Source organism: Urocampus carinirostris, chromosome 9 (assembly GCF_059441175.1).
Source record: "Urocampus carinirostris isolate Australia breed hairy pipefish chromosome 9, RoL_Ucar_1.0, whole genome shotgun sequence".
NCBI classification, from domain to species: Eukaryota; Metazoa; Chordata; class Actinopteri; order Syngnathiformes; family Syngnathidae; genus Urocampus; species Urocampus carinirostris.
In genome coordinates, this window is record NC_142357.1 from 26,938,545 (window position 1) to 26,955,806 (window position 17,262).

General features: G+C 41.0%; 1 protein-coding gene across 1 annotated transcript in view; it reads left to right on the forward strand.

The window, feature by feature from the left end:
- The first annotated feature begins 2,734 nt into the window (after positions 1 to 2,734).
- Positions 2,735 to 17,262, forward strand: part of atp10b (ATPase phospholipid transporting 10B) — a 42,529-nt gene continuing 28,001 nt past the window's right edge. The window contains exons 1-8 of the mRNA XM_088343390.1: positions 2,735 to 3,220; positions 6,958 to 7,162; positions 7,371 to 7,456; positions 9,375 to 9,481; positions 10,405 to 10,536; positions 10,712 to 10,839; positions 10,922 to 11,174; positions 13,182 to 13,381. Coding sequence (XP_088199516.1) covers positions 2,811 to 3,220; positions 6,958 to 7,162; positions 7,371 to 7,456; positions 9,375 to 9,481; positions 10,405 to 10,536; positions 10,712 to 10,839; positions 10,922 to 11,174; positions 13,182 to 13,381 — 1,521 coding nt within the window. The 5' untranslated portion in view covers positions 2,735 to 2,810. The remainder of the gene's footprint in view (positions 3,221 to 6,957; positions 7,163 to 7,370; positions 7,457 to 9,374; positions 9,482 to 10,404; positions 10,537 to 10,711; positions 10,840 to 10,921; positions 11,175 to 13,181; positions 13,382 to 17,262) is intronic.

Consider the following 17,262-nt stretch of genomic DNA (forward strand, 5'->3'; position numbering starts at 1 on the left):
TCCTAAAGGGAAGAAAAAATACATTCATTTAAAAATCAATATTGATTTGAATACAATCAAGAATACATGAACTATACAAGTCAAAACACTACCTTGAACCTATTTTTGCCTATTTATCTTGACATTCTTATTTTTCTCTTAAGTTTGTATTGTGTGTTTGTCCTGGAGTGCCATGTCTAATCTCGTAAACAATGTTCACTATGTTGTAAATAATAACAATCTATCATAATTCTAATTCTTGAATGAGTTTGTTTTTTTTAAAGTCGCAGTTGAAACATTTTGTATCTATATTAAATGGCATCAGGACAGCCCTGAGTGGTTAACGCATCTGCAGCACAGTTCTGGGGTCATGGGATAAAATCCAGCTACCAGCTTTCATGTGTGGAGTTTGCATGTTCTCCCCTTTTTCCTTCCAAATTCCAAAAACATGCATGTCAGGTTAAGTGGCCGGTCTAAATTGTCCCTATAGGTATGAGTGTCTGTCTCAGTGTGTCCTGCGACTGGCTTGCAACCAGTCCAGGATGTCCCTGCCTACTGCCCGAAGTAAGCTGGGATGGGCTCCAGCACCTCCGCGGCCCTACTGAGGATAAGCGTTGCACATAATGGATGGATGGATGGATGGACATCAGGACTCACTTAGAGGGAGCTGACATGATTATTTGCCATTTTGCTGCTAAGGGTACCCCACAAAAACTAAAACCTTGTGGGCAAAATCCTGAGCAAAATAATTGACCAGGAAATGGTGCAATTCTGTCACTTTGAGTCTCCGTACAGTAGTTTGCATTCTACCTTATTTACAGTTGTCCTACACAATACAGTGACATCTTGTGGTCAAATATTACACAGTCTCCCTTTAAAGTTACAGGAAGGCCTTTAAAAGGAAGTTTTTTTTCCGGAGGTAATAAGTCACAAAAGGTTTTAAAAGTATTGTAAACAAATAGACCCCTAAAAAGTTGTAAATTTATTATTTTTAACATGTATTTATTCTAGTCCTGGAACGAAGGTATGTGTACCTGGTTTGGTTCATAAGCCTTAATTTTAGCCCCTCATTTGCAATTAGATTTCATAGAAATGAGGCTTACAATAGACAACTGTACTGAACCGAAAATAACATTCATCAAGAGATTAGTGTATAATTCACTGTAGTCAAAATAACATGTTATGAATATGAAAAGGACTTGCTACAACATGCTCCTGGTGAGGTCTGTTCCCTCATTGTAAGGCTCTTCCCCCAATAGGGTTAGTGAGTTATTTTAGTTCGCTCTGGAGTCTAAGTCCATTGGTTTCTGCAGTACAATTTCTGATGCCACAAATGTGACCTCTGTGAACAGTTGACTTTTTTTAGGGTTGTCATTTTTATCAATATAGCTTTTACAGTGCAGTATATTAGTTGTCAATTATCCATTGAGTTTTGGTTTTCACAGAAATTACATGTTTCCCATCCCCTTGATTAGCAGAGCTCAAGTTCGAGGATTTTAGACAAAGACACCAATATTCCAAGACCCTGCAATGCTCTGGTTTTCTGACCATGGAAATTTGTTCTTAAATAGATAATGCTTATATTTGGGTTTCTAATAAACATGATACCTCATGCGTATCTTCGATTTTTTTATCTGCTTTTTGTTTTGTTGGTTCCGCACTTAACCTTGGCTTATTCGCACAAAAACGAAAAACACAAGCTAACTCTGGATAACTTGCTAAACAGGCTTGTAACGAATGCTTAACTTTAATTTAATTTTCTATCGCTATAATTTTATCCATACATAGTGTTTTTTGACAGGTTTCCTGGTGAGCAACATACAAGCACAACTTGTAAACACACAAAACACAGATTTGATCTTATGTTTTGGTAGGGGTGGACCTAAGCGCAGACAAACAAGCTGCATGAGAGCAGATTCACGTGGGGGGATAAAACGAGTAACAAAAAACACATTCTGGAAGAATGCGGCTGGCAAAGTTCAGGAAGTCCCAAAAAGATCGACGACCGGTATAATCAGGCAGAGGATTGGGATTATCAAAGTAACAGCTTTTGCTGGAGACAAAGTCTTTAAATACTGGGCATATACTTGTCCTCCAGTTTTTCTGCCTGATGGCACGCTCAGGAGAAAGGTGGCATGCTCGAGCCTACCGATCGAAGCACACAAAAACCATGTATACAGTGTTAATTCTTGTTGCTAGCCATGTAAATGTTTTTTGTCTGATTGTTCCAGAAACTCTAATTTTCATCTTAAAAAGAATATTGCCTGAATGTTAACGTATTCAAAATCAGTAAAATTGGATTGATAATGTTGAGGCAGTGCACAGGCAAATGGTCATCCATGTCATATGATGGCAGCAAAAGTCTACTTTACAATTAAGGCTGGGTATGGTCTGAGTAATTACAGCTACGTCAACACTGTTGTGTCAAACAACATTGGATGCCATCCGATCAACTGAACAAAGTATGTTTTTGAACAAATTGGGCAGGATAGTTTGACCAAAGAATTGCTGAATCAATCAGTAGTGAATCAAACATTTACGTCTCATAAAGATCAACCTGTCTTACCAAGCAGCCAAACAGGACAGGTTAAAAAAATAATAATAACAGCCAAAAACTTCACCAGAGCTACAGTATTAGTCCCTTTTGGAAGACAATGACTTGAGGAATGTGAACACACCTGTCAACCTGAAGGGCGGAGCAAGTCCGAAAAGTACCGTCACTTGCTTGGAACAGGCCAGAAACACACATACTGGCTGGAAGAGTGAAGCAGCAATAAGAAGATGAAATGAAAGAAGCTTTTTGAGAATCAGGACAATCCGAGAGTGCTTCCATGGCATGGTGGAACCCTCTGTCCCTGATCAGGGACTCCCTGACAGGTCAAAGGATACGGGACAATGAGCTTCGCCACTTGGTGTCAAATCTGCCCTATGAAGGCCTGGGGAAGAAGAAGCAACCCAACCGCTACTTGCCGGGGAACTCTATTAAGACCACCAAATACACCATCCTCTTCTTCATACCACTCAACCTCTTTGAGCAGTTTCACCGCCTAGCAAACATCTACTTTGTGGGTCTGGCAATCCTGAACTTTGTGCCGGTGGTCAACGCTTTTGAGCCCGAGGTGGCGCTTATCCCCATCTGTGTCATTCTGGCTCTGACTGCCCTTAAAGACGCTTGGGAGGACTTCAGGAGGTACCAGTCGGACAGGAAACTCAATAACATGCCCTGTTTCATCTACAGCAGGTAACATTCGAAGAACATGCGTGCATTGAAACCAAAATGGTGCATTCAAGGCCCCTCTGTGATCGAAATAGACGTCTACATGAGTGTGCGCAAGCCAGTGTCCCACAGTGTGTGTTTTCTCCTCCTCTTCTGCGTTTGAGCTCCCTGTGGGAATTCTTGACTTAGAAATAGAAATTGTGTGGGAGATTATTCCTCTTTTGAAGAGGCTCACAACAGTATATCTAGCTGCTGCATTGTGCACATTTGATGAAAGCCTCAACTGGGTGTTGTGTCAGCAGAGACACTAAGGTTAGCGGGTATCTATTTTTGAATCACTGCCGTAAAATGAATAATTTACAAAGGAGGATAAAACTCCTTCGTTTACCCAACCATTTCAGTAGTGTGATTTTAGGAGTTGGAGTAAGTAGAAGGGGAGTGGAGTGTCTTTTCTTGCCAGTGAGGCTGAAGGGCTTCACAAGATTTGCCAGTAAAGTGTTTAACCTTCGTGAGGGTTTTGCATTTGAACATGCTGTTTCTTGGTTTTGTACTTAAAATTAGACTGCAGGCATTTTGAAGGGAACACCTTTTGTTAAAGTGTAAAAGTGTTTGTGTGTTAGTCTAGGTGGCCTTGAGTGCTGGCACCAGACAGAGTATTGTCAGCTAAGCCTCAAACAATGACTATGTTATCATGCAGTCAAACTATGGATTCAGATTCAGAATTCACATAGAAATATCGACACTTTTCAAAACTGCGTCATTCAATTTAAAAAAGAACAGAACAGAGTAGAACACCTCTTAAAACTTGCCAGAAAAATCAATGTACTGTTTTCGAGGTAGGCTTTCTCACCAGGAAGCTACATAAGATGGCCACCACCCATACAAGTCGTTCCTGCACTATAGACCACTTAGTGAGTAGAACATATAATTTTCTGTTCACCCTGATATTGTTTTAGATTATCTATAATACTCTTCTGTGGTAAGAAAATGAGTAAACTGTTTTGATTGGTTAAATCTGATGACAAGATCATATTATAGATCTTACAAAGTGACTTTCAAATCTAACATTAATGCTACTTTAATTGTTTTGTCTGGATAATGCCTGCATGTATAAGTGTAGTCAATGGGCAAACCAAATATCAAAGTTAGGCTTATTTGTAAAGCAGTATAGTCTACCGCTAGCTTAAACATACCTATACGAAAAAAGACTTGATGGATTTTATCATCCCTGTCATCTAATCTATTTTATCTCGACTTCACACTCTTGTCAATCTTTCTTTGCTTTAGCAATCCAAACAAGAAACGATAGCTGTTCTGCATAAACTGCTCATAAGGTTGTCTGAGGTCACCTACTGTATGTAAATAAAGAACACATGTAAACCTATTTCGTGAGATATATCAAGTATATGAAGTAAAAGGCAGCTGAGGACCATTGTAGATTCAAATTTAAATTCAATTTCAAAGTGTTTATTGTCATATGCATAGTAAAGAACCGCGTTTCCCTGCACAATTAAATTCTTCATTTGCTGTCCACACGGTTGCCAGCGTAAAAAAAACAATATTAACTCAAGATGAGTTAAGGCAATAAGATAAAAATAAAGATAAAACACAGTTGAAAGTGACTGTAGTGCAAGAAAAGTCCAAGTATAGTCCAGTTTGACGTGTCTGTAGTGTAATAATAATAATAATAATAATTTCCTTGTATTGTCATTCTGTGTAACAATGTACACAGAACGAAATGTCGATTGCACCTGACCCGTTGTAGCGAGCCGATGCAGCCGCAGCCAACAGAGGGCGCCGCCGACCACTTTTTAAGTCTTAGGAATGACTCGGCTCGGTATGTTTAAGCTAGTGACTGCAAATTTTACACAAAGTATCGAGCTTTAGCTTTAGAATTCAGGATGGAGAATGCTTTTGACAATGCTGAAAAAATGAATCTTTTCCCAAATGTGAAATGGAGGGAAAAACACATTATTTGACTTTTCCGTTTCTTGTATTAGTATCACAGAAGATTTGTTTGACTTGAACATGGGAAGAACACATTTGAGATCACATTACCAAACGAGCTATCGGTATAAAATAATCACTCACAAACATACTTTGGAGGAAATGCAGTGACAAATTTGGGTCATTGTGTGTCCAGTTTAGAGTGGCTAGTCAATATGTCAGCAGATACTTGCAATATTTAGAAAAATTTTCTAAATGCGTCACTCACATTAACCAAAGTATCTATTGTTTACGATGGATGGACGGACGGATGGAAGTACGAATAGACGGACCCATAGATAGACGCATAGATAGATAGATAGATAGATAGATAGATAGATAGATAGATAGATAAAAAATACGTAAAATTCAGAATACAGAGGTGTGATTAGGCCACACCCAGTACATTCTTAAAGTAAAAACATTTTGTACACACATAAGCCGCACCTGACTATAAGCCGCATGTGCCCATTTTGAGACATGAGATATTTACATATTTACACAGAAAGAGTTTTAATAATATAAGGTACCTTACCCCCTTAACATTCCCAATTCCTGCCCGTGAGCTGCCCGACTTTTGATAAACAAATACGTGTCCGTAAGATGTCAGCAGTCATAAAATTACGTCAAGAAACATTTCATTGGAAGTCTTAAACTCTTGGGATTCAAGATATGAAGACCATTTTAAAAATACTTATCAGAGAAACATCACTATCAGTCTAAAACAAGATGTGGCATAACTCATCATTACCTCCACTGGCTGTTTTCAACTTCTTTGAATAGATAGATAGATAGATAGATAGATAGATACTTTATTCATCCCCGAAGGGAAATTCACATTTCCAGCAGCATCCCTGAGCTGAGAACAGTACAATAATAAAGCCAAAAGAATACAATATACAAATACCCAGTGTGACGTGCAAATGCCCACTGTAGCGTGTTATATAGAGTAACTAAATAGTGCTACACAGAATACATATTCCAGTAAGATTCGGTAATATCCAATGTAGGTGGTGTGGTTTAATGTGGGCCTTTACTCTGCCGGGTGGAGTTAAAGAGCCTCATGGCATGAGGAAGAAAAGATCTCTTCAGTCTGTCCGTAGTGCAAGACAGTGACAGCAGTCTGTCGCTGAAACTGCTCTTCTGTCTGGAGATAATGTCTGCGAAAATGGCTTCATGACATCAAGGACTATCCATAGAAGCCAACCGTGTAAAATATTTAAACACACTCGTAAAATGGTTCCCAATATGGTAGTAACCCCTCCCCTTCCGATTGACACCTTTTCCATGATGAGCTTCTGTTCATGTTAGTTCTGTTCATGCTCAAAGCGTGAAGTTACGTTGAACTTGCGTCATCCTCGACACAAATATTCCAGGTGTCCCACCCTGTCCTTCGTTCGGATGCCCCTGGTGGCCTTTACAAAGACTGTATAAATTAGCCCCATCATTGCATAAGCCGAGGGGTTGAAAACTTGGGGAAAAAGTCGCGGCTTATAGTCCAAATTTTACGGTCCACTTTTTACTCATTGCATCCCAGGTGTGGTGTTGCAAGGAAGCCAACCGATCAGGTTGTACATGAAGGACAGCATACCTGCAGTTATCTGTCACTGCTACTTAGCAAGCACTTCAAGCAGAGCTACATAGACGAGATTTCCCGTGGGACGCTGCACAACCTGAGGGCAAAAAGCCCTCTTGTTTCAACTTCTGCGAGTAGCTTGTGCATGTTTACAAATGCCTCATGTCTCCTGTGAAAACATTAACGCTGGGTCTTTCAGGAAAGACAAGCAATTTGCAGAGCGACGTTGGAAGGACGTGCGAGTGGGAGATTTCGTCAAGGCGCTTTGCAACGAAATCGTCCCAGCGGACCTCCTACTCCTGCATACATCAAATCGCAACGGTGTGTGCCACATCGAGACATCCAACTTGGACGGCGAAACCAACCTAAAAGAAAGAAAGGTGGTTCCCGGCATCTGTGTCACGGTGAGCATGGCCTGTAATTAATGTCATGATTCCCATCATTATTGATGCCGCTAAAACAATTAAAGCTGGCATGTCTTACAGAACATGTAGGTCATTGTATCAAACGCTAAGTAAGACTTTGTACGACAAATCTGTGCCTTTCCGTGTGTCTTCATGTCACTCTGGATGGACTGGTTTCATGACATGGAATTGCTCTCTCTTCCCGCAGGAGCCCGACTTTGAACCTGAAAGTTTCAACAATGTTGTGGTGTGTGAGAAGCCCAACAACAACCTGAATCATTTCAAGTGTTATGTGTGAGTTTCACAGTTTTTCTTCTGAAGTCAAACACAATCAGTGGCAGTTTACCAGTATAAAGCTGGTCAATTTTGGATTGCTGTGATGTTGATGGATGCTGTTCAATATTTAGGAAAAATATCTATCCAGTCAAAATAGTAAACAACATAAAATGTGTGCTAAAAATGTACAGATTTCAGTAACACACGAATAATTAACAAAAGAAAGAAAGAAAGTTAAACAAACCAAATAGGTGGATAGGTAGGTAAGTAGTGGAGAGAGGGAGGAAATCAGGGAAGGAGGGAGGGAGAGAGACTGAGAAAGGTAGGTAGGTAGATAAGGAGGTAGGTAGGTAGAAATGTTGGTAGGTAGGTAGGTGGGCTATTGAGTTGTTTTGTTCGTTTTAAATAATGAAGATTTTTGCCTATCCACTGGTTATTCTGGAAGGGTAAGAAAATTCTTGGTACTTCTCGTGTTATGTCTATCTATCTATCTATCTATCTATCTACCTTGGTCATATCCCTCAAGAGGGGTGACCGACAGCAAGACACACACATACAACAACAAAGAAAATAAAAGGGAACTAAATAGCAAAAAAAAACCACCCAAAATTTTTTGGACCATGGCCAACCCAATTGCCCAAACACCCAAACGAGTTAAGCACCTCGCCACCCAAGTCGGTCATGCTTTCGTCCGTCCAGATGAAATGGGACACCAGAAAGCGGCCATGTCACTCAAGTCAGGGTGACACAACACACTCTTTTGTTCAACAGCAGGGCCCGACAGCTTTCACTGGTTTACCCCTGCCGCATCATACGGGTGCCTAGCCCATCCTTAAGAACGGGTCCACAATCCCACTATCCTTTCACAACACCTCTCCACTCCTTTCTATCACCAACAAGTGCTCTAGCTTCCATTATAGTTAGACCTCTATCCTGCAGTGCACTCATAACACCATCCATCCACGTCAATCGCGGCCTTCCTCTTGGTCTCTTTCCATTGACTTCTGCTCTGTAGATCCTCTTCAACATTCACTCCTCATCCATCCTTTCCATGTGTCCAAACCAACCGAGTACTCTCTTATCAACACGCTTGCTCAGTTCCACGACTTCTCCAGTTCTGTCCCTCACAATTTCATTTCTCAGTCTATCCAATTTTGTCACTCCTAACATACCACGTCTGTTCTCCCGTCCTAAATAACGATCAGTCTTTAATCTCGACCACGTCTACTCTCCTCTCCTGGTTTTCGGCTTGTTTCTGATCCCGACCACGTTTTTGCTCTTCTATCCCGGCTACTGACCCGTTTTTTTCCGTTCCCGACACCACCATCGCTCGCCACGGAAGTCCCACATCCGCGTTCAGAGCCACCTGCTTCTCGCGCCCAGCAATCCCCGGATCGTGGGCGCAACCCTCTCCCTTTCTTCTAATAAAACTTGTGAGAAACGTTACGCGAGTTGGTCCCGTTTCCATTCTGGACCTGACAGAATAAATATAATCCTATGTGATATTACGTTATTTTTTTAAATTTCTATTTATATTGTGTAGTTTTTTTCCCAGCATTTTTTTAATATATATTCTTTATCATTTATTTATCTATTCATTCATTCATTCATTCATTCATTCATTCATGTATTTATTAATTTTATTAGACAATTCAGGACTGGTGAAAGAAGTGTTTTAAGGTCGACATTGAAGGCTTCTAGATTCATGGAACATTTCAGAGTAGAGCAAAACCTAATTCCTAACCACTCGCTGCACTTTCTGATGCCATCAGAGGAATCATTAGAGCTGTAATAGACTCTAATCAATTTCCCTGGGAGTTACAAATCGAAGAGCTCATCTCTCCCACCCCTGCCCAGCTGAGGCCTAAAAGGCAGACAATTGAAAATGTGGGACGTATACAATGAATGTCTAACAAGAAGTGTTATTCTGCCACAGAGAAAAAACAAATAAAGAGAAGGTGGGCGCTGGAATTGAGAGTCTGCTCCTTCGAGGTTGCACTGTAAGAAATACCAACCATGCTATCGGCTTTGTGGTGTATGCAGGTAATGTTTGTTTTCTCCTACCTTCACTATGTACTCTTTATAGGAATTCAGACAACTGGTTGAGTGTTACTGCCAGTATGCATATATCTAATGTTTGACTTGTATGTATCTTTTAACTTATTTTAAGTGTGAAATAAATAGGAAAAAAATGCCCATTTAAGAGTTGGATATTAGCACTAAATGACTGACGGTCATCTTCTACATGTTGGACAAAATATGCCTATTAAAAAAAGACGAGAATAAGATCTGTGTCTGTATAATTTTACAACAGTTATTTTATCCATACTATGTTCAATGCTTTCTTGCTATTCTGACAATCCTTGAGTTTATACAATGTAAACAAAGCAGTATAACCACTTGTTTCTGTCCATCCCTGTAGGCAGCCATTTTGCCACATGGTGTCAGATGAAGATGACATCACAGTTGCTAATGGGTTTTGAAAACCAATCATAAGTCAGCTTTTGAAAACAGGGCAACTGATTATGGTTATTTGATCCATGAGCAACTTTGATGTATTCTAGTATTTTAGTCTACGGACTTAATCGTTGTGCATGAATAAACAGCTCCAATGATCGCATTAGATTACTGTTTTGGTAAAATTTTGCCACTTCCTATTTTAAACAAGCGCACATTGCCGTCTTTTTTCAAAATATGCTGGGTAAAGATTGTGTTTCGCACGTGAAAATTGAGCGTGTGATAACATCTACCGCTTTTTCATGTCAAAAGGTTGGCATGTGTGAGCTAGTAGCAACAAAGCCGCCCCTCAAAGAAACAAAAACACAACATTATTCATAATTTATGTTTGGATTAGTAGGGAAACATAAAACGTATTATAAGTAGTAAAATATTAAGTTAGACTAAATAAAGGTTGATGTGTCTGCTTTTGCTCGTGAATGCTCACGCCTTCCCATCCAATCCTCAAGGCCATGAAACCAAGTCAATGCTGAACAATAACGGGCCAAGATACAAGCGCAGCAAACTGGAGCGGAAACTAAATGTGGACGTCTTCTTTTGCGTCATTCTGCTCCTCGCCATGTGTCTCGTCGGGGCACTAGGTCAGTGAGACATTACATAACGCGACCATTAAATCAACAAGCTTTTAAAACTTTGTTGGGGTATTTCTTTTGCACTATCGTTGATCTGTATCATGATTCTGAAAGACGATGGGGCTAGGGGTGTAAATGTCGTTGCTGGTCTATGCGATTATACCTCTTTTCCTCACATTTTTAGGTCACTTCTTTTGGCGGCAGTCACTACCTGGCTTGCCCCCTTACCTCGTGCCTCACAGCGGCGGTCACGTGGACAGTCCCAGTCTGTCTAGCTTCTACATGTTCTTCAGCATGATCATCTTACTGCAGGTCACAATAGGTCTCCGCCTCTTGATGTATCTCTGAAACCCCCTGGAACATATTTTTGATTTATTGCTTTATCCTTTTCCAGGTCCTGATCCCAATATCCCTTTATGTTTCTATTGAGCTGGTGAAGATTGGTCAGATTTTCTTCATCACACACGACTTGGACCTTTATGACGAAGAGACAGACAGCCGAATACAGTGTAAAGCTCTGAACATTACAGAAGACCTGGGACAGATTGAGTACATCTTCTCCGACAAGACAGGAACCCTCACCGAGAACAAGATGGTCTTTCGACGTTGCTCCATCATGGGCACGGAGTACCCACACAAAGAGAATGGTAAAGCATCAGAAAGGCTTTTAGAGCAGACTTGCACCTTTGAATCACTATTGTCAAAACTACCCTCATGCATGGATCCCTAGATAAGTGTCAACATTATGAAAGGCCAAAAAGATAGTGACTAATCATCAAAGCAAAAGTAATTTCCCTTTCATGGTTTGACTTCACCCAACAATTGTTCACCAGAGTGGAATGTCGACATGCAAGCAGGTGTTGTTTTGACACCAAAACTACATGGGCATAAGAAAGGGAGTTATCAAATGAGTCACTACTTAAACAAAAAAACTAAAGGAAACTTTAACGCATGAGTCAAGGTCTTTGCATTGGTGTGCACATAACGCATTTTTTCAAGCGATAACATAATATTGTTGGGGACAAAACCATGATTCTTCGATATTGGTGGGCACGTGTCCCCTCCGTCCATGCCAAAACTTCCCACGTGGCCGGAGTACACAATACCGATATTAACATAAATAACAGTCAGTATGTGTATACTATTACTATAATGTGTTTTTTTGTGATGTACTGTAGACTGGCAGCAAAAAAACTTTGGCCATCCCCCCACCAAGTACTTCCATTTTAGTGCTGACCAAAATCCCTATGAGAGGCAGCGTAATAAAAAGTAATGTCAGGACCTGAACGGAAACAGGACCCAATTTTGTTACAGTTCTCACAAGTTTTATTGGAGGAAAGAGAGAGGGCTGCGCCCACGATCCGGTGTTCGCTGGACGCGAGAATAAAGTCGCTCTCGTACTCGGACTCTGCTCCGAACGCGGAAGTGGATCTTCCGTAGCAATCGATGGCGGTGTCAGGGACAGAAAAAACGGGTCGGAAGCCGGGACTGTGAGAGCAAGGCGTGGTCGGGGTCGGAAGCGAGTCGTAAGCTAGAACGGGAGAGTAGACGTATTCGGTGGACAAAAAGAGATCGTAAGCCGGGACGGGAGAATAGACATATTCAGGAGCAAAACAGATCGTAGCCGGAGACAGGTGGAAGCAAAAACACGACAGGTAGGAGTCAGGGTCGAAAAAGGCTTGCCTAGTCTTCGCTGAGGTTCGCAGATGGACTGACAACAGGGGACAGACAGGACTGGGTTCAAATACTGAAAGGGAGCCAATCAGAACCCGGGGCAGTTGACGCCAAATGAGCGGGCACAGCTGAGTCACATTTGTAATCATGACAAGTAAATAAAATTAAATTAAAAGAAGTAGCCAAGATAATTGTAATGGTTCTTACACTAAATCTTTCAGTAAACCTAAGATACAAATGTCAAGGGCCACAAATAAATCATTGATTGATTTTTTTTTTTTGTGTCTGCCGATAGAGTCTCAAATCTGATGCCTCGGTAGTACATGTGGAAAAACGACATGTAGTAGAATTATCCAATTTTTTTATACAAAAAAGGAAACTGGTGGTTTAAGTAGTACTTTGGTTACCATTATGTATATTATTACTGTATATCTTTACAATTTTTGTGTGGTGGGTCAGATTAAAAAGCCTGTTTGGCCGCATGTGGCCTGCGGGCTGTAGTTTGCCCACCACCGTTCTATGGGAACCATTCTTTATTTATCACCACCATACAAACATAGATAAACACTACCTTTGATAGAAGCAGATAACCATTCAAAATATTCTCAAAATGTAAATGGTAAATGGGTTGCATTTATATAGCGCTTTTCAAGTCAATGAAGACCTCCCAAAGCGCTTTACAATGTGCTTTACACTTACCCATTCACACACACTCTCACACTCACACTCCAATAGGGAGTCAGCCATACCTGCCTGCTTATTGGGGGCATTAGGAATTCAGTGTCTTGCCCAAGGACACTTAGACATACAACACGGAATCAAATCTGCGACCTCTTGATCCCAAGGTGAGCACTCTACCAGCTGAGCTAATGTCGCCCTATAAAGTCTTCACAATGGATTTTAATTTTTATTTTGCTTGGGTTGGTTCTTAGGTAAACATGTTTCATAACAACATCAACTTGTTCTGGGTCCTTTTTTAGCGGTCCGTTTGGCTGTTATTGATGAGCCAGAACTCGAAGAGGAGGTCATCTATAACCAGCAGCCACAACCTCTCCAACGTGGATGGTCTCTGGATTCTGAGGACGTCATCCCTCAAGGCAGGCATCGCGGCCATGAAAGCAGACACAAGAACAAGCTCGCCGGAAACGCCCAAAGCAACGTGGCCTTCAGCAGTCCACTGGTAGGATGAGCGCTTGTTCAAAATTTGATTCTAGATATGCTGGAGGGAGCAACCGGGGCTAGTAGATTTACTTGGTGTGATGCTATGCGGCAGCAAGCAAATCGGGAAATCATGAGGAATATTCTTGCCTGGATGTGAGCTTCTAAAGTAGGTCACCCAAACAACCCCCCACCCTGTTCCAAGGTCAGGTCAACAAAAATATTCAATCCAAAAAGGCTTTAATTTAAAAAAAAAACTTCATATAGAATAGTAATGGATTGAATGCATAAGTAGTGAAAATTGTCAATCAAGTTCATGGTTTAAGACATTCAGATGAAAACTGTCACCACAACGTTGTTGTTTTCACTAGGCTATTATTAGCCTACAGGAGTAGAATGTCATGCACAAGCGCACACAACTGTGCAACAATGAACTGTCAACATGGCAAATGAAAACAAAAGTGTTTCTTCAATTCAGGTGTTTGTCAGTTAGCAGGGTAGTTCCTGGTGCAAGTATGATGAGTGATAGAAATGTGTGAAATGGAAGATTCTTTTAATGCAAAAGTAACCAAAACTAACAGAATAGTTTTTTTGTTTTTCTCTTGCACTTCCAACTAAGTTTAGTAAAGTTTATTTATTTATTTATATTTTTAGCGTATTTTCAGGACTGTTAGTCGTTCAGTCTCACCAGGTGTTCAATGACTTGAAAAGCGCTATATAAATGCAGACCATTTACCAGTCGAAAAATGCTTTATTTAAACGGGAAAAAAAAACATATCAGTCACACCCCAAGCTAAACTATGAAAAAAAAACGAGACTTCTAGACATGTCACGGTTGCCATGGCGCCCAATTGGCCCGGCCCGTGTGGCGCCAGCTGCGGCTCATTGAAAGATTGACTTTCCGTCTATTTAAGCTCAGTGCTCTCATTCTTCCTTTGTCAGTCCGTCAACAAACCTCTGCCCCGCAAGACGTGGGTTTTGACTCGGTCCTTTTTCCTGTTGGCATTTCCTGTTCGGAATTGTTCCCATTTTTTTTTCTCCTGTCTAATATCGGATTCCAGTTCCGTTCCCGTATATTTTTGTCCTGTTTATCATTCTCTCCAGTTTTCATTCCCGTCTAGTTTGGCCGTGTTTTACTTCGATATCCTCTTTCAATATACATCCTGTCTGTCCCTTCCTGTCCGGTATTGACCCCATCCGTCTGATATCTACTTGGGCAATTGGTATCGATCTTATCGGCCCCTGGCTTCCTATCATTTCACTCCAGACTGCTGCCTAATGTGCATGATTCCCGATTTCCCGTAAAATAAAAGGCTTGTGTGAGAAACGTCACGCGTTTGGGTCCTGATCCTGTTACCGGAAAATACGGTAAATCAAATGTTTTGCAATGTCAAAATAGCTATCGTGGAAATAAAAAAAAAATCAAATCTATTTACCTACCTACCTACTGATCGAGCTACCTACCAAGCGATTTCTGACCTCCATACCTACCTATATATAGTATATATAAATATAGTGTGTGTAGATATATGTTGTAGTTTTTTTTAATTTCCAAACACCTTTTGGTCAGTGTGCCTTTTGGACCCAGTAGCCATGCAGATGGTTGAGCCGCGAGGCGTCGGTGATGAGCACATTTATCTTGGCTCAACGCTGACCAAGTGTCCGTGACTGGGCATATGGTCACTCTGGGCCTCATTTGGCTCGGACCACTGATGTCACATAAACGGAAAACAAGCTCTTTAGATTCATCATAATATACGGTAGAGTAGTTCGGCGTCTGTTTTTTTTTCCTCTGGAAAAAAAAAACATCCGATAAACCCGGAATGAAAACCTCAGACTTTGTCTGCCCATATTGCTATTTCGCTTTCTAGCTAGCTTTAAATTTTGCTTTGCAGCAATTTTCTAGATAGCTAACTTTCTAGTTAATCTTCCTGCTAATTTCTTAGTGTGTTGGCTAACTACTGAAGACGGTTAAAACTTTGTGTCTCCTCCGTGTGGTTAAATCAACATCCGGGCTCCACAAGACTATGAAGAGTTAAACAAGCTGGACCGGAGAAGTTCTTTTGAGGTTTTTAATACAATGAAACAAAATAAGAGAATATATTGTGGGCCTGTGTAATACAGAATGAGGTGTTTGTGCATGTCACAAGGCTGTCGACAACATGGCCAACCATTGTTTATAAACCAGAGAGCGTGAAGCTGGAGTACAAAGTACACAAGTACAAAATCGAGATAGGACTGTGGCCGTTGACAAAATCCAGGAAAACTCAAGATATTCCTTGATCTTGATCACATCATGGCGGCGCCCCTGTTCGGCTGCGGCTGCATCGGCTCGCAACAGTTTTTTACACGTCGGCCATAAGACCCAGTCTTCGACTCAGTTTTGACGGCGCACAAAGTCGGCTCGAACTGCAGATTAAGATACGATCGCAGTTTTTTTTTTTGCTGGATATGCGATCATCCAGACATCAAGCGCTCGGTGCTACGACCACTCGGGAGTGTCTATTAGCCACGGACTGCTATGTCAACAAGACCCAGCGGCCTACAAAGCAGCGAAGCAGAGTGACAAGACAGGGCGTGACCGCCGGACGAGGAAGCGAGGTTGTCGGGCCGTGCTAACAGCTAGGCTAAAGGCTAAACGCCTCTCCCATCCATTCTCCAACGTTCGCTCTCTGGACAATAAACTGGACCATTTAACAACTGGAAGTGGCATCGAACCGCGAGATGACGAACTGCTGCGCTAAAATTCTGACGAAGACATGGTTAATCTTATCTATCCCGGCTGACGTTCAAAGTAACTGTGTGGGTCAGATGTATCGACATTTCGTTCTGTATACACGTGTATACAAATGACAATAGAGTAAATCTGAAATCTGAAATCTGACAGCACACGAGATATGACTTGAAACACAACAAGAAGAAAACATTTTGTTCAAATATATGTATAATCATTAGGTGCACCAATTAAAACGAATTGCATGAATTGATTAGAGTAACATATTGTACAGAAGTCTGGGGCAATAATTACAAAAGTTCACTACAGCCCCTTTTTATCCTCCAAAAACGTGCAATTAGAGCCATACACAGGGTAGGATATCGGGATCATACTAATATTTTATTCCTGCGGTCCTAATTATTAAAATTGGATGATTTAGTATAATTTTTTTCACTTCACAACTGCTATTTAAGGTCAACAAAGCATAGAGCCAGAAAATGTAAAAAAAAGAGGGAAATTATAACTTAAGGGGCTGTAGTAAATTCAAAATCCCAAAGGTGAGAACCACCAGGAAAAGTATGTGTCTGTCTGTGTGTGGAGTCAAACAATTTACAAGTCGAGATCCAACAATGTCCAACTATTCACGTGTTCACATTTAAACACAAAAAAACATTACTGGCAGAGTACAGAGATGAAGAAAATTGGGTATGAGTGATACTAAAGCAGGGGTTTTAACTTGGGGGCCACACGATAAAACAAACATTCTGTCGGGGGCCGGACTAGTAGATTAAAGAGAAAGAAAAGGAGAGATAAAGAAATAAGAGAAAGAGGGAGGAAAAATGAGAGAGGGCGGGACAAAGAAAGAGAGAGAGGGAGAGAGCGTGAGAAACAAAAGAGATAAAAAGAGAAGTCGTGAGAGAGGGGGAAAGAAAGGGAGTGGAAGAAAGAAATCCAAAGAGAAATAGAAAGACAGAAGGAGAGAAAAGAGAAAAGAAAGTGCAAAGGGTAGGAAGAGAGAAAGAGGAAAGAGAGAAAAGGATAAAAAGAAGTTAGAGCAAAAGAACTTAAAAAGACACAGAGAGAGAGCAACAAAGGAAGAGAATAAGAGAGGCACAAAGAGTAAAAGAGACAGAGACAGAGAGTGGGAGAAAAGGGGTGGAAAAGAGGAAGATAGAGAGAGGGGGGGG